The sequence below is a fragment of the Microcaecilia unicolor genome, chromosome 13 (genome assembly GCF_901765095.1).
Source record: "Microcaecilia unicolor chromosome 13, aMicUni1.1, whole genome shotgun sequence".
In the NCBI taxonomy this organism is placed as follows: domain Eukaryota; kingdom Metazoa; phylum Chordata; class Amphibia; order Gymnophiona; family Siphonopidae; genus Microcaecilia; species Microcaecilia unicolor.
Genome location: NC_044043.1, coordinates 8,384,984 through 8,402,938, shown reverse-complemented (window position 1 = coordinate 8,402,938; position 17,955 = coordinate 8,384,984). Strand labels below are relative to the sequence as shown.

The following is a 17,955-nucleotide window of genomic DNA, read 5'->3' as shown; positions in this document are numbered from 1 at the left end:
GCTGGTAGGTGGACTTAACCCACTAGTTCCTGGATTCATCTGCTGCGTTAAAGGAAAGAAAATTATCAGGTAAGACATAATTTTACCATTGATATTACATTGGTCAAACTTCCCATGCTTTGAAAACAAGATTAATTTGAACACATTGTGTTCAAGTATGGAAAATAAGCGAACCTTTGGTATCACATTTCGTTGAAAAACATCATGCGTTTGAGGATTTGAAATGCATGGTGTTGGAACAAGTGAAAGTAACAGAAGCAGAGGAGATGTGCGTTGAATATTGCAGCAACATGAACAAAGATGGATATTTACATTAAACAGTTATTCCTCAAGGTTTAAATGTGGCAGAGTAGAAAGCATTTCTGTAACCATTGTTAAGACCTAGCATCATGATGTGGATTGATACGTATGACTTACAGGAGTTTATATTCTGGGCGTCTGCAACAAGCCCTACGCCATTTTGTATAGTGCCACCAGCTGAGAAGCTTTTCTTTTTTTGATAGTTGCTCTAGAAGCTTTTTGTTAATTGTTGGCTGAATTATTAACTTTTTTTCCCTGAAGCAGCCTGTAAAGGTGAAACAGGGAAACCCCTGTTAGGATTTGCAGCTTAGAAGAGATGCCAGATGCAGCACATGGAGAAAATAATGAGACCGCAAAATCCAAGATTAGTAGTGTATATTAGTGTGGGCAACATTCATTTTGCTTTGTTCAGCTTATTCTGTATCTATGGGAAGGTATTTTGTCATTTATAGACATTAATAATATGAAAGTGGAGTTTTTTTGTGACTTATGATTGAAAAGAGCCTCCTACGATTCTGAAGGTGTCGGCCTTACAAATAGGAATGACTCTGATATTCACTGGTCTTTTTTTTTCTCCACTTTATATACATTGATATATATATATATATATATATATGTATCTTTTCAAGAAATTACATTCCTTGAGATACAGAATATGTTTATACTTTTGCCGAATTTGCCAGATTTTCTAATTTCTGTAAACATTTCTTCATCCGTTTGAGCATTCTGTCCTGGCGGATGGTAGTACAGCCCTACAAGAATACTATTCATAATGATTCCATTCTGGAGGAAAGAAGAAACAGGGGTGATATGATACAGACGTTCAAATATTTGAAAGGTATTAATCCGCAAACCTTTTCCGGAGATAGGAAGGCGGTAGAACGAGAGGGCATGAAATGAGATTGAAGGGGGGCAGACTCAAGAAGAATGTCAGGAAGTATTTTTTCACGGAGAGGGTGGTGGATGCTTGGAATGCCCTCCCGTGGGAGGTGGTGGAGATGAAAACGGTAACGGAATTCAAACATGCGTGGGATAAACATAAAGGAATCCTGTGCAGAAGGAAGGGATCCTCAGGAGCTTAGCCTAGAATGGGTGGCAGAGCTGGTGGTTGGGAGGCGGGGCTAGTGCTGGGCAGACTTATACGATCTGTGCCGGGGCTGGTGGTTGGGCGGCGGGGATAGTGCTGGGCAGACTTATACGGTCTGTGCCAGAGCTGGTGGTGGGAGGCGGGACTGGTACTGTAGTTAGGAGGCGGGGATAGTGCTGGGCAGACTTATAGGGTCTGTGCCAGAGCTGGTGGTTGGGAGGTGGGGATAGGGCTGGCCAGACTTATACGGTCTGTGCACTGAAGAGGACAGTACAAATAAAAAAGTAGCACATATGAATTTATCTTCTTGGGCAGACTGGATGGACCATGCAGGTCTTTTTCTGCCGTCATCTACTATGTTTACTATGTAAGGATACTAAGATCTTCCCAAGGACTTTCACTAACCACACTCTCTCCAAAAAAAACACTACACGATGTGATACCCGCAAGCGAGCCTTCTCCAGAGTAGTCCCCACACTCTGGAATGGACTGCCTGAAAGGCTGCGCTTAACACAAGACTATCTCTACTTCAGGAAGCAGGTGAAAGCTTGGCTCTTCAACCAAGCCTTGAATGGAAGAAGTAACTAACTTGTTAGTCTCACTCACACACACAAGGAGTGACTCGGGCTGCACATACTGCAGCAGGACATGTTTATCCACTCCTACCCTTGCTGAGATAACATTTAACCATTTCTCTGACCTCGTGTGCAACTTTCTTTAAATAAATCACCTTACTTTCTAACTCTTCCTACTTTCTTACCCTTCTATATGTTACATCTTTGCTTTACCTTTCGCTATCAATTATAATGCTCTGTTACGTATTGTGTTGACATTGCAAATAGTGTACCATGCCATACTTTGTACTGTTTTTGAATAGTTTTACTTCTGTAATTGTCTATTGTTCATGTTTGATCTATTCTTACTGTACACCACCTTGAGTGAATTTCTTCAAAAAGGCGGTAAATAAATCCAAATAAATAAAATAAAAATATGTATACCCTAGAAGCAAGAAGAATAAGGGAAGTACAATAGAAACATTCAGTTCCTTGGAGGTATAAATCAGGCATAAGATGCAAGAGGTTTTTTTTCAGAAGAAGGTGAGCTCTTGATCAGAAGGCCAAGGTTTGGAGCTCAAGCAGAATCTGGAAATATTTATTAACAGAAAGAATGAGGAGATGGTGGTATGGTGGTGGTGTCAAAACAGTCATACAATTCAAGTAAAAATGGGATAAGCACAGAGGATCCTTTGTTGCAAAGAAGTGAGAGATCAGCTAGGGTGTGTGGCACTGCCTTGGGTCAAGTCCTAATATGATCTGCTTGTATGTCAGAAGCCTTAGCCAACCAGAGACTTTAGCATTCATGGAAATTTTGCATCATTACATTATTTAACCCTACCCACCTCCAAATGAATGTCATAAATTGGGTTTCCTAGATTTTATTTAGAGGAGTGTGGTAGCCATGTTAGTCCACTCTTAAGGTTATCAATAGAAATCAAACAAAATAAAACATGGAAAAGAAAATAAGATGATACCTTTTTTTATTGGACATAACTTAATACATTTCTTGATTAGCTTTCGAAGGTTGCCCTTCTTCCTCAGATCGGAAATAAGCAAATGTGCTAGCTGACAGTGTATATAAGTGAAAACAGGAACAAGAAAAAAGGAACAGAAGGGCACACTTCCCTGTAATTTATCCAGTTGCAAACTATGCCAAAATATTTCACAGGACCCCAAAGTCATCCACAAAGGAAAGATATTCAACATAAAGGGATCTTTCACTTGCTCATCTTCCAATGTGGTATATATCATTCAGTGTAAAAAATGTAACGAAGGATGCTATATTGGAGAAACAGGCCAGATGCTTAAGACAAGATTCAATTTACATAGACATCATATGAACAATACTGGTGTCAGCAGGGTTCCCACGCCTGTTGGTCAACATTTTACAGGACCAGGACACTGTACCAGTGACTTCACAGTGAGAATCCTGAAAGGTAACTTTAAAACCATATAAGAACGTAAGACCTTTGAAGTCAGAATGATTGAATATTTTAACACTCAACAGAAAGGACTTAACAAGGATCTGGGGTTCCTAGCCCATTATAAACCATAAAGCTGTATGTCTCTGTTGATCACCCTCCCCTCACCTATCCACACCCATCCTGTTAGAATATCAATGATATGCTTTGATGTCCCCATGCATACTTCCTACCCACCCCCCTCCTCCCACCCTGTCAGACTGTCATAGTAATGCTTGAATGTTTTCAGTTATATACACTGTCAGCTAGCACATTTGCTTATTTCCGATCTGACGAAGAAGGGCAACCTTCGAAAGCTAATCAAGAAATGTATTAAGTTATGTCCAATAAAAAAGGTATCATCTTATTTTCTTTTCCATGTTTTATTTTGTTTGATTTCTATTGATAACCTAGATTTTATTAAAATAGGCTTCTCAAAGTTCTAGTAATGGAGCCTGCTGACTTATTCTGACTCTTACTGTACAACTGGATGTTCTCTTCGTCCATTGATTAGATAACTCCTTTCTTTCGATTTAGTTACTCCAATGGCATGTTTGCGTATTAAAAACTTGATATACTGCTTTAGCTCAATAGAGGTCAAAGCGGTTTACAAAAAATATAGTTTAAACATAGTAACTAGCAAAGAACGCTAGTTACTAGATAGGAAAGATACACAATTCAAACATTCGCAAAATAAAACTAAAATAAAAATATATTAAAATAAGTATATTTAAGAGGGTGCATTGTCTCTGACTTAGACCAAGGGCATGTTCTCAAATTACGTGATATTAAATGCAAGTTGGAAGTAATGAATCTTCCAAAGCACCTTAAATTTTGTAAAGGAACATTCAGACTTTAATAGCAGGGGGAAGGTCATTCCATAATCTGAGATTTAACAAAAAGAAGGCACAATTGAGGGTTGCATCATGGTAAGCTTGCTTTGGGGGGGGGGGAGGGGGGAGTACTAACCAGTTGGAATCTAGTGATCAGTGTGTACGAGCTGGAGTAAAGGGAATAACGAAAGCTGATAGGATGGACAACCGATGTAGAGAGCTTTGAGTAAGAATTAAAACTTTAAACCAAATACAGTATTGAACAGGCAACCAATGTCGTTTAATGAATAAAGAGGTAACAGGATCAAAGCATCTGGCCTTACATAACATCTGAATTGCTGAGTTTAGTAATGGCTGTAGTCTGCTCAGCTGTGCTTGAGGTAGTCTTGCATAGTCTAAATGTACTAGTCTAATATTGCACTAGTCTAAATGGGAAATGACAAAGGCATGGACTAAAGTATGCAATGCAGAAAAGTCCAAAAAAATGACATACTCTACCGATCCAACTTAAATACCTGATCTCTGCAACACAACAAAACTAAAGTACGTATGAATATAACTCAACTCTACCGTTGCTCAATTCCTTAATATGGCAATGCTAATTGGACTTTATCTTACCACAACATCACATTGTATTTGTTCACACCGGAGTCTGCAAACGCCTCTCCGGTATTATGTAAGCCACATTGAGCCTGCAGATAGGTGGGAAAATGTGGGATACAAATGTAAGAAATAAAATAAAAATAACTGGCTGAGAAACGTCAAGCGGACAATATGAGCAGTACTTATCACGATCCCAGTTTCCCCTGAAGAAGCCATCGCTGGTGAAACGGGATCCCGTTGGGATCGGGGCTGTAACGGAGTATTCTCAGATTCAAGTAAAGTGATGTGAAGAGAATGTATGTATATGGACAAGCACTGTTAAAGCTAAGTGGTGCTTAATATATAAGGACAAATATATTATTATTGTCGTGTGGCTGCAAGAGAGTTGTCATAACAGAAGATATTCAAGAGATGTGAAGATATTGAAGTATGAAACAAAATCAAAAATAAAAATTTTGGGAGGTTTTTGCCAATGATTGGTCTGAGTCAGTGGACAGCTGTGGTCCTCCTAAGGGAATGTTCATATGATGTTTGATTTCCGCAGCTAGGAACCTTTGACTGCCAAGGCTTTTTTCCTTCTATAGGTCTACTAAGGAAAAGTTTAACAAATATTTTGAAAATATTATTTTTCCGAATGGTGATTTTGCAAGGTGGATTGGGCTTTTGTTTTGTAATAGAATGTAATTGTCATAACAAAAGAATCCTTTCTTAACTACTTGGGAGATCTGTTTTTCAAAAGTGAGATCAGAGTCAGTAATCATGCCCAAATATCGAAAAGAAGTCACTGGAGAAACCAAACTTAAAGTGGCTGAGGAAGAGTAAGACACATACTTGAGATCCAACAAGCAACAGTTTTGGAGGGATAAGTACAAGTTCTTGAGGTTTTAACTAGATTAGGAATAAGGGAAGATGTGGGGTACAGATAAGAATATCATTGTAAATAAAAAAGAAAAACAACAAACAGATATTGAAATCTTGTAGTAGAATACCTAATGGGCTGATAAAGATGTTAGGCAAGAGGATTGATCCTTGAGGTACATCACAAGGGGTACATCCCTAGACAGTCCCTCAGGAGGTAAGCACGGTGTAAATCCGTGAAAGGAATGATGCAAACCATTTCAGGGTGACCTTTGTCAGGCCGATAGATTGAAGATGGGCAAACAAAAATGCTTGATTAACAAGGTCAAATGCATGCCAGGTGAGTTTAGGTGGGTGCTGTGGCTTTCTGCCAGTGCACACTATCCCTACACTGAGCTACCCATCTCCTCTCTTCTCAGGTGCAGGGCATCTCTGAAGGAAGAACAGAAGAATGAGCTTCATGAGCTGCAGAATCTTATCAAGGAGCGGCAAAACACGTTCTTCGAAATGGAAGCATTTCTGCCAAAGGAAAATGGGTGAGGAAACCCTGGTCCCCAAGTTACTCTTGCAAAAGAGCTTTTAATCAATCTGCATGATTTTACAAGTCTGGCTGAAAATAAAGTATAAATTTAGGAGCAGGTGCGTAGCCAACATGCTAATTTTGGTGGACCTCAGCCCAAAGTAGGTGGGCACATTCTATTTTGATCCCATTCAAATTAATACCTGAGCTGGTGGGTATCCCCAAGCCCCACCAGTTGAAGAGGTCCTGCTTTGGCAGCCCAGAGTGCTCCTGTACTTGCTGCAGCCAGCGGCACTCTAGGGTCATTGATGCTAAGCTGCCTTTCCACCCAGCTTTTTGTTTCTTTTGATCCAAACAGAATAGGGGCAGCCATTGGTAAATGCACTCTATGCAGTTGGCTAGCGGACTGTATCTCTTTTGCTTATGCCCAGGCTAGACTGACTCGAGGGTCATGTCATGGCTCACAATGTCGGGAATGGCTGTGTTGGTAGCCCACTAGAGGTTAGCCTCTATTGAAGAGATTTGCTGAGCTGCATCGTGGTCTTCAGTCCACACATTCATATCTCACTATTTTCTTGAGCAGCTCACCTGATATGACAGCCAGTTTGGTCAGACAGTTCTGCAGAATTTTTTTATTTATTTTTTTTTAGAGTCTAGATTCCAACTCCATCCCCCTAGCCTGTTTTTCTCCTGTTGCAGGCTGCACCCACAGAACAAGATTTGTATATAAGTTCAGATTCATTGGTTTCTAGTTGACCTTGCCATTGCAAATCCCTATTTTCTTTAATTTGTTGCTTTCAGCGAGTTTGGTAGCTAGGGGATTCCCTTATGTGAGAACATGCTGTCCTGCTTGTCCTTAGAGAAAACGAAATTACTTACCTGTAGCAGGTGTTCTCAGAGGACAGCAGATCATGTGTTCTCTTCCCTCCTGTCTTCTCTAGCAGTTGTATTCTTTTTGCTATGTTATTGGTCTTCTGGTCCTGCGTGCTCATGCTGAGCAGGAAGGCAATCATGCATGTGTGGTGGGATGCTTCCAAAAGCTTCTTAAAGAGATAGAACGCTGGGTAGCATCTACACTGGCTCTCCGTCGAATGATGTTGCCCATGTGTGAGAATACATGGCCTGCTGTCCTCGGAGAACACATGATACCGATGAGTAACTGAATATTGGGCCCTATAATGCAGAAACTGATGAAATGATGGAAAGTGGAAAAAAAGGCACATTCATACAGGCAACACCTAATGGCTATTAAAACATTCAGCCCATAAAAGTGATCGTGATGTGCCAGAAAATCCATTTTCCAAAACTGTGCATATAATGATCACTTTTAAGGGTTGGATGCTATAATAGCCATTAAGTTTTACATGTATGAATGTGCCTTTTTCACCGCCTTAACGAGTTTCTGCATTATAGATGTTTGGAAAATTCAGTTTGAAGTATTTTTCCGATGTAATTTGACTATAGCATGAGAAACACAGCAAGTACAGCACGTCCCAGAATGCTGTGGTCGTTGGAAAGGCAGCACATCAGCTCCACAGTGACTCCTAGCATTACCTTGCAGCATCAGCACTGGAAAGACAGCACCTTCTGTTGCATTAAACATTCTAAAGCAGGGGTCCTGAACCCAGTTCCCGGGCCACAGGGCCGGTCTTAGCAAGTGCGGGGCCCTATGCAGACCAATTTGGTGGGGCCCCATCCTAGCCCCGCCCCCACCCCAGCTCCACCCCACTGATAATATTCAATTTTTAGAAAATTTTTTATTTATGAAATTTCAAATAAAGACAAATGAAGCTAAACTTGTACAGAAAAACTGATTGAAATAATAAGCACAATGCTATCATGAAACTCCCCAGAAATTATTCAGTTCAGGTCCACTACAATTAGTAGTTTCAATTCTCATAACCCCGGGGGGGTCAGAGGTGCGGACACACAATGTCTCCACTGCAAAACACTATACACAAACTTGTGCAAAAACACACTCATAACCTTACCAAACCATAACAGCACTAATTCCAAGGACAGGACGAGCTACAACCTTATGCGTGGAAAGGCAGAACTGTAAAACACCAATACACTACCTCGTAAAAAAACAAAACAAAACAAAAAGGGCTGTAAATGCTACACGCTAGCAGGATACTGTACCTTGATCACACATGAAAAACACATGACACAACAAATATGAAGGCAAAATACTGAATGGAAAGTTACCTCAAGAAGTCAGACTCAGCATGCAATAATACTAGAAAAATTGAAACTTACATGCAAAATATCACAGATGCACATTTCCAAAAGCTGACATATTCCAATTAATAAATTCTGAATAAAATACTTTTTTCTACCTTTGTTGTCTGATCATTTGTTTTTTCTATTCGCTTTGGTCCCAGTGTCTTCTGTTTTATGCAGTGTCTTCTTTCCATTTGATATTTTTTCTCTCACCATGTCCACCATCCTCCTGTGTCCTTATGTGTCCTGCTTACCATCTGTAGCCCTGTCCCTATCCTTTCTCGAGTTTCAGCATCTGCCTTCAAAGTGTTCCGATCCAGCCCTTAAATTCAGCAAATTCCCCTCCATGCATATCCAGCATTTCTCCTCACTCCCCTCCTTCCGTGTGCATCTACTTTCCTCCCCTCCCCTACATCCATGTCCAGCATTTCTCCTCTATCCCTTCCCCTCCATCCATATGCATCTCCTTCCTTTTTCTTTCCGTCCCTCCATTCGTGCCCAACATTTCTCCTCTCTCCCCTTCCCTCCATGTCCAGCAATTCCCCTCTCTCCCTGAGCCCTGCCCTCTCCCATCCATGCTCCTCTCCCCTGCCCCCTCCATTCATCCCTATCCAGCAATCCCCCTCTCTCCCTGAGCCCTGCCATCCATGTCCAGGTCCTCTCTCCCTTGCCCTCCCGCTCCCATGTTCAACTGCCTGCCCACCCTGGTGCCCTCTTCTCCCCCCAACCAACAAGGATCCTTTTTCTTTTAAATTTACCCTCCGTCGCCGACGCGCTGGAATCTGACTGGAGAGCACAGCAGGCAGCGTCGCTGAAAGCGCTCCTCCCCTCCCAAGTACCCCCGACGTCTCTAGCAGAACGCAGAAGCTTCCTGATTTGTTCATTCTCAGTGTCCCGCCCTCGAGGGCGGGACACTGAGAATGAACGAATCAGGAAGAGCTTCTGTAACCCAAGAAGGAAAGGCAGACTTCAGCCTTCCTTCCTTCCTTTCAGTAAAGTTCTTTGCCACACAGCTTGTTTAACCTTTTCTTCAGTACAACTTGAAACTCCCCAGGTCTTCTTCCTCCTCCTCCCCACACCTCAGAGCAGAGTCCTATCACCAGGACAAACACCAAACTGTGGCTTATCAAATAAAGTTCATTTCTCAGTTCCAGCAGTTCATTTCACAGTTCAAAATAGTTCAGCAATAGTTAATGTCTTTTCACACTGCTTTGCTGACAGCCCCAGCCTAGTTTCAGCGGGGGCTTGTCCCCACTTCCCACTTACAACTGGCTCCGGGTCCACCCTCGAGGACTGTGTCATTTAAAAAAAAAAAAAAAAACAATTGCAGATTTTATCCAGTCACTGAAGCACCCAGCAGCTGGTTTCCTTCACTCTCCCTGGTGATATCTCCATTCTCTCCTCCTCTTCATGGATTATGATCTCTGGGGTAGTTTGAGATCCTGCCTGATCAGACTCCACTCCATCTCCATCTCTCCTCACTGCCTACCTCCTCCTCCTTACTAGCCCGTGGGAGCCCCTCCCCCTCCCAGCTGCAGCTGCTTAGTCAGCCAAGATGCCCGGGCTAATTCTGGATCCTGGTCTGTCTGTAGGGATTGCCCCTGAAATTGCATGGGGATCTGTCTGTCTGGGTCCCTTTCTTTTTTCTAGTCATGCCAGGTTTTCCATTTCCTTCAGGAACCTACGCTGTGGCTGAGGATGATACAGGTGGGAACTTTACCGGCTCTGGCTGTCAGCTTTGGGCAGAGCCCCCAAGTCATTACAACGTTACTGGCTACACAATGCAGAACAAGGGCGTAGCCAGACTTCGGCGAGAGGGGGGTCCAGAGCCCAAGGTGAGGGGGCACATTTTAGCCTCCCTTGGTGCCGCCAACCCCGCCGCCACCACCAACTTTGCCCCCCCCCCCCCCCCGCCGATGACCCTCTGGACCCCCCTCTTGCTGCCAACCCGCCATCACCTACCTTTACTGGCAGGGGACCCCAACCCCCGCCAGCTGAGGTCCTCTTCTTTCCGCAAAAGGCTTCCTTCTGTTTCTGACGTCCTGCACGTCAGAAACAGAAGGAAGCCTTTTGCGGAAAGAAGAGGATCTCGGCTGGTGGGGGTTGGGGTCCCCCACCAGCAAAGGCAGGCGACGGTGGGAGGGGGGTTGAGAGGGTCATCGGCAGGAGGGTCCAGGGCCCCCCAGGCCCCACGTAGCTACACCACTGATGCAGAAATGAGTTAATGATGGGCGTTAACTAGTGCGGTACACATGGGCACACAGTACATTAAAACGTATGGGGATTGATTATTCAACGAGCAGCATCTTTGCTGTCCACTGCTGGCATTTAAATCTGAATATTCAGTGCCAGGCTGTGTCTGGCGACCAGTATTGGATATCTGGGTTTATTTTGGCCGCTAATATCTGCCAATATTCAGTGCTAACCGGTTAAACTTTTAGTTGTCAAGGATTGGCCTCCTGTTTTTGACCGCTCAACAAAACCGGTTTGACACTGAATATCCACACCTAACTGGCTGTGTCACGCGATATAGCCAGTTAGCGGCCAGTCGCTAATCGGGATATTCAGTGGGAGATAATCAGTTATCTCCCGCTGAATATCTGCGGTTAGGTGCTTAAACAAAATGTTTTATTTATAGACATTTTCAAATATACATCACTTCAAGAACTTCCATGATTAGAAAATAGGAAATCAATTAACCAAAACTATAACTAAGAATATCATCTTCATAATTCGCCCATAAATCTGGTAATGTAGACTCCAAGATATGGGAAAATACATCTAAAAGAAATAATCTTTACCCAATACCTTCTTTCAGCCCATTTATACAGTGAGTTAAAAATCAGGAAACCTTAACTTGAACTTGAATTTCTTCGCTTGCTGCTAGAAAATCCCTCAACTGTTTTGGATCAAAAAAATATAAGATTTAGATTGAAATACAACCACACAAACAAGGAAATTTCAAAATAAAACTTGCCCCTAGAACCAAAACTCTGGCGAAGAGCCAGAATATTCTGGCGTCTCTTTTGAGAAATTCTAGAGATTAGGAAAAATTCTCACTTTTGATCCAAAAAACACCTCATTAATATGTCGAAAGTAAAGACATAGAATATTGTTGCAGTTCATTTCTAATTCAAAAGTCACAGTCAAATTGGCCTTTGAATGACTGCCTTCAAGGATGATACCAAAAATCCTGTAAGGTCAAAAGAAAGCTGACCTGGTGGTAAATGGTCATCTGGAGCCGCAGAGTTTCAACAGCAAATAGGGTCAAACAATTGATGGCAGTGATTCAGATGGTAAATTAAGAATCTCGTTACAATACTTCCTGACCAGGAAGCTACCAAGGGTGACCAAGGAAAGTTGAAGAAACGCAAATTGAATCTCACCAGATTTTCCATGTATGTAACTTTTCCTGGTAAGAAAAACATTATCCCGAATAAGAGCCTGAGATATCTGACTAAGCTCTTGATATTTAGTCACCATGGAGCTTATCTTGGTATCATGACCAGCTAGCTCCTGCATATGTTCCATAACAGTTTGAGAAATAAGTCTGATATCTTCATGTTCTCTGACCAACAATCTCTTTAGAGAGGAGTTCAAATCACTCAAACGTTTCCCAAAGTACCTCAAGGGTTATGGCTGCAGGTCTCTCTAAATCCTTCAGTATACCTCCAGAAGCACCTTCCACCTCTGCTCGATCCATTGTTGTTGTTGTCGAGGTATCAGTGAAGACTACTTCTCCACATTCTTGGGTCTGGCTCCCTCCCTGGGAGTAGATAACGCCAGAGGCGGACTCCCCAGCAGATAATCTGACTACTGGTTCAAAACCTTGGCATTGGGAACCTGCTCTGCTTCCGCAGTAAAAGTTCTGGGTTGAAGGGTTGCCCTGTCCTTTCCGCTGCCCGACTCCACCGCATCGTGCAAAACAGAAGAAAGAACAACTTTGAATCTGCAAGACGGCCGAAAGTGCTCCAGAGTTGGCTGGTGAAGTGGTAAGGAAACCCCAGGCTTATTGGGAGCCTCCCGAGAGGCTCTTTCTCTTGCCCATTGCGGAAAAGGAAACGCCACGCCAAAGGTCAGGAGCAGGATGGAGCGTCTAAGTGGTAAGACCTCTACAATGCCATCTTGGAACCCAGTTCTACTTGTGTGCGTGTGTCTGGCAGGCTTGTCCCAATTAAATCTCAAGTTCCATGTGCTTAAAATTAGCATTTCATTTGCTTGCCGTATCGTGCCTTTTTCATTTCGCAGTAGAAGCTGTGTGGCTTTCTGCATCAGCTCCTCACCCAATCTGCCCTCCTAACTTGAATAGTGAACCTGTATATTTGGGTCAAGGGGATGAATTCTGCTTAATGAGCCACCCCCCCCCCCCCCCCCCCCCCCTCAGTATTCTTTGATATACCTAAAACTTTATTTCCTGAAACAGAGGTTGTTTCTAAATAAGCAGATATTATTTCTTTCTACGCAGTCAGTATAATTAGAACAAAAAATAGGTTACTGATGCTGCTTTATAAGTGATAATTACAAATTTGTTATAACGTGTTATTTTATAATAGTCTGTTCAAATGCCTGTGAGAGCAGAACTGCGAACTTTGAACAGTTGTGTACTCATAGCTGAAGCTTGTTAACTTAGGATGCTTATTTCACAACCATCCTATGGTGGTGTCTTCGTCCCTTCCTGGCCTTGTACCTAGCCCCAGCCTCTGCTCATCTCTGATGGGTTTTTTTTTGTTCTCTTTCAGGTTATACTTGCGTCTGGTGCTGGGAAACGTGAATGTGACTTTACTCAGCAAGCAGGCTAAGTAAGCAGCTTCATTCCTGTTAAATATGTCTCACTAAATATGAACAGATCACAGGGACCGGATGGCTTAGAGGAGGGGCACATGTATACAGGGCCTTTCAATTTCAGGTCCCAATGCCTGGAGGGAAGAGCACAGAGTCATTCAGCGTTCAGGTCCATGCTGGCTGTGACTGAAAAGTTGATCCCAATAGCTACTCCTGGGTCTGTGTGGAATGAATTAGACACTTCATATTGGAGAGTAGGTGGCATGGATGGGTAGACTGGAAATGTGTGTATGTGTATATTACTTCTTTATTGGGATTTATGAAGAGACTAGTAAAAAAGGCCCGTTTCTCAAAAAAATGAAAACGGGCGCTAGCAAGGCTATCTTGTAATGGTGATTATGTTTTTAAGGCTCTTGTCGAAGCGATTTCTCCTCCCCTGCCCTCCCCTCCCCTCCATGTGCAGCAATTGTTCCCTCCCCTCCGTATCCCGCGATTCTGACCTCCCCTCCATGTCCAGCTATTCTCCTTTACCCTGCCCTCCCATCCGGGTCCCATGATTCTCTCCTCTCCTCTCATCCCATCCATGTCCATCGATTCTCCTCTGCCCTGGCCTCCCCTCCATGTCCAGAGATTATATATAACTGCTTGTTTCTCCCAGACTCTTCCCCCAGACCACCCTAGATCTAGTCCATTCAGCATGGTTTAATTAGGCAGGAGCCTGCCTGCTTAAACCACGCTGAATATCTGTCCTAAGTTGCTTGCCTGTAATGGTTGTTCTTAATAATGGTGCGTCTCTTTCAGGAGACTTGAAATTACTTGTTGTATGAAAAAATAAACTTTAGCTTCATTTCGTGATGCTTATTCCATAGCACTAGAAGGGCTTAATTGCACTTTTTAGCCAGGACCCCAATCCTCTACTGTATATTCAGATTGGAATCCTCTTGGGTTGTTTGGTGTATGGTGGTTTCGTGGCAGTTTCTCATTGCTCTTTCTGTTTCCATTTTGGCAGGTTCGCCTACAAGGATGAGTATGAGAAGTTTAAACTTTACCTCACCATAATTCTGATCATCCTGTCTTGCACCTTCCGTTTCTTCCTGAACTCCAGGTGAGACTGCAGTGTGATGATAGCGGTGGTGAGGAGGTGTTCCTGGATGTAACATAGTAACATAGTAGATGACGGCAGAAAAAGACCTGCACGGTCCATCTAGTCTGCCCACGATAAACTCATGTGTGTATACCTTACCTTGATTTGTACCTGTCTTTTTCAGGGCACAGACCGTATAAGTCTGTGCAGCAGTATTTCCCGCCTCCCAACCACCAGTCCCGCCTCCCATCACCGGCTCCGGCACAGACCCCGTATAAGTCTGCCCTCCCCCATCCTAGCCTCCCAACCACCAACCCCTCTTCCCCCCGCCACCCAATTTCAGCTAAGCTTCTGTGGATCCATTCCTTCTGCACAGGATTCCTTTATGCCTGTCCCACGCATGTTTGAATTCCGTTACCGTTTTCATCTCCACCACCTCCCGCGGGAGGGCATTCCAAGCGTTCACCACCCTCTCCGTGAAGAAATACTTCCTGACATCTTTCCTGAGTCTGCCCCCCTTCAATCTCATTTCATGTCCTCTCGTTCTACCGCCTTCCCATCTCCGGAAAAGATTCGTTTGCGGATTAATACCTTTCAAATATTTGAACGTCTGTATCATATCACCCCTGTTCCTCCTTTCCTCCAGAGTATACATGTTCAGGTCAGCAAGTCTCTCTTCATACGTCTTGGAACGCAACTTCCATACCATCCTCGTAGCTTTTCTTTGTACCGCTTCCAATGGGGCATTGAACCAAGAAAAAAATTTATTAACCCCCCTCCCCCCAATATATATATATATACACACACACTCTTCTGCTCTGGTAAGGTCTAGTACCTAAAAACTCTAGAAGGCATTGGGAATTTGAAGATGAAAATGCCTGGAATCACCCATCCTGCAGCGTTCCTTCCAATTTAGCTGTCGCCTGCTCTCATTCACTGGCTGGTCTCCTCTCTTGTCCTTGTGCTAGTGCATTGCTTTGAATTTTTGGCAGGAGATGGAAATAGACATGGAGGGTAAGGTGCTGCTTCTGATCAAAGAGCCATTTGGGTTATTTTTATGCATTAAGGAGGTCCTGTCTCCATTTTCATAAGGTGGAAGGGGTGCAGCATTTAATTGGGTGGGGGGGGAGGGGGGAATAGGTCAGTAACAACCCATGGAAAACAGACCTAAAGGTTTGTTGTGGTAATACTTGCTTTATCTGTGTTTGTGAACTAAACATTTATAGGTGGTTTAGCTCATAGCAGTGATGAATGAAGCAGGGGCGTAGCCAGACTACAGATTTTGGGTGGGCCTGGGCAAGAAATGGGTGGGCACCATGTGCTCTTCCCCCCACCCCCCCCCCCCCCCCCCCCCCAACCATCACCAAGAAAAATATCTCAGCTGGTGGGGAAATGCTTCTTTCCACCGTGGCAGTCTGCAGTACGCATGCACTGAAAACTGAGAATGCGCAGGTGCTTGTATCGTGGAGAGTAGTGTTTTCGTTACCATTAGGGGGAAGTCTTCAGCTGGCTGAGTTTGGGATCCCCACCAGCTACCACTAAACATGTGGTACTGTTGGGTGGGCCTGAGCCCTAAGTGGGTGGGCCCCAGCCCATCCAGGCCCACCTGTGGCTACGCCACTGGAATGAAGGACCCAGATCTGTTCTCCAGCCTCATTCCACGCTCTGAACTGACTGACAGTGAAATGGTACCCATTAGCAGTGAGTGCAGCATTTGTTGTGAGCTGTGTACCTTGTCTTTTTGGGTACAGGTGCTAAGCACAAAATCCAGCTCCATGGTATCCAGTCCTGGATTTCTAACAGCATCAAGCACATCTCCTGTCCTGGAAAAATGGGGACAGAGTGTGGGGTGCCTGTTAATCCCTGATATCTGTATCAAACAAAGCCCACACTTTTAAGCATTAATGTGGGAGTGCTTAAATTTGCAGCCAGAAAGAGAGAGGATTTCAAACTTCGCCAGTGACAATAGGCCCTGAAAGTGTTATCGAGGTGCCATGCTTCCTGCCTTGTGAATATCATTAAAAACACAAAGGGCTGCATTGTGACATAGTTGACACTGATTTGAGTCTTCTGTCTAGCAGACTCTGCTGTGTTGCGGAGAGGGTACACTTAAGCATTTTCCTAACCCAGTTCCAGACACTGAAGTGTGGTATCTTGGTCATTCAGGCAGCTCTGTCAGGGGTGGAGAGATTTATTTGCCTTAAAAAAAAAAAAAAGAAAAAAGTGTGTATAGGGGATCAAACCAAACATGCAAGACTGGAAATCAGTGGAGCTGAAGCACACAAACAATAATTGACTCGGAGCCAATGCACAACGCTTATTGTGCTTGCAGTGTTTGCTTTAGACCGGTTGGAACATAAGTACATAAGTAATGCCACACTGGGAAAAGACCAAAGGTCCATCGAGCCCAGCATCCTGTCCACGACAGCGGCCAATCCAGGCCAAGAGCACGTGGCAGCTTCCCAAACGTACAAAACATTCTATACATGTTATTCCTGGAATTGTGGATTTTTCCCAAGTCCATTTAGTAGAGGTTTATGGACTTGTCCTTTAGGAAACCGTCCAACCCCTTTTTAAACTCTGCTAAGCTAACCGCCTTCACCACATTCTCACTTGCTGCAGAGGCTAAAACTAACACAGTAACAACATTTTCAGGTACATCAGAAGCAGAAAGCCTGCAAGGGAATCTGTGGGACTGTTAGATCACAAAGGAGCAAAAGGGACACTCGGGGAGGACAAGGCCATAGCGGAATAACTGAATTCATTTTAGTATTGCCATACTGGGAAAGACCAAAGGTCCATCGAGCCCACATCCTGTTTCCAACAGTGGCCAATTCAATTCTTTGGTTTTGTATTTATGGAAGACGATGTTAAGAGATCTACCTATGTCGGACATAGTTTTTAAGGATGATGATGATGTGGAGGAACTGAATAGAAATCTCAGTGAACTTGGAAGATGTTTTGAGCCAAATTGACAAATTAAAGAGTACTAAATCACCTGGACTGGATGGCATACATTCAAGGGTACTCAAAGAATTCAAGCATGAAATTGCTGATCTGCTGTTAGTAATATGTAACTTTTCGTTAAAATCTTCTGTAGTACCTGAAGATTGGAGGGTGGCCAAAGTGACACCGATTTTTTAAAAAAGGATCTAGGGGTGGTCCTGGAAATTATAGACATTGGTGCTGGTCAAAATAGTAGAAACTATTATAAAGAATAAAATTACAGAACATGTAGACAAGCATGGTTTAATGGGAGAAGTCCATAAGCCATTATTAAAATGGACTTGGGAAAATCCACTGCATATTTCTGAGATAAGCAGCATAAAATGTATCGTACTGTTTTGGGATCTTGCCAGGTACTTGTGACTTGGAGTGGCCATTGTTGGAAACAGGATACTGGGCTTGATGGACCTTCGGTCTGGCTCAGTTGGCAACACTTACGCACTTAAGACAGTGGATAAAAGTGAGGCGATTGATGTAGTGTATCTAGATTTTCAGAAAGCTTTTGATAAAGTTATTACTGCTACTAATCATTTCTATAGCGCTACCAGACTTTAATAAAAGAACAAATTCTGGTGAAAATGGCAGGGCAGAGACTTGTACCACCACAAAACCAACATCCCAGGACACAGTAGTGGGCGAGGA

General features: G+C 43.4%; 1 protein-coding gene across 1 annotated transcript in view; it reads left to right on the top strand.

Moving 5' to 3' along the window:
• Positions 1–17,955, top strand: part of TMEM120A (transmembrane protein 120A) — an 81,683-nt gene that overhangs the window by 22,710 nt on the left and 41,018 nt on the right. The window contains exons 3-5 of the mRNA XM_030185631.1: positions 6,118–6,234; positions 13,181–13,240; positions 14,233–14,328. Of these exons, the coding sequence (XP_030041491.1) occupies positions 6,118–6,234; positions 13,181–13,240; positions 14,233–14,328 (273 nt within the window). The remainder of the gene's footprint in view (positions 1–6,117; positions 6,235–13,180; positions 13,241–14,232; positions 14,329–17,955) is intronic.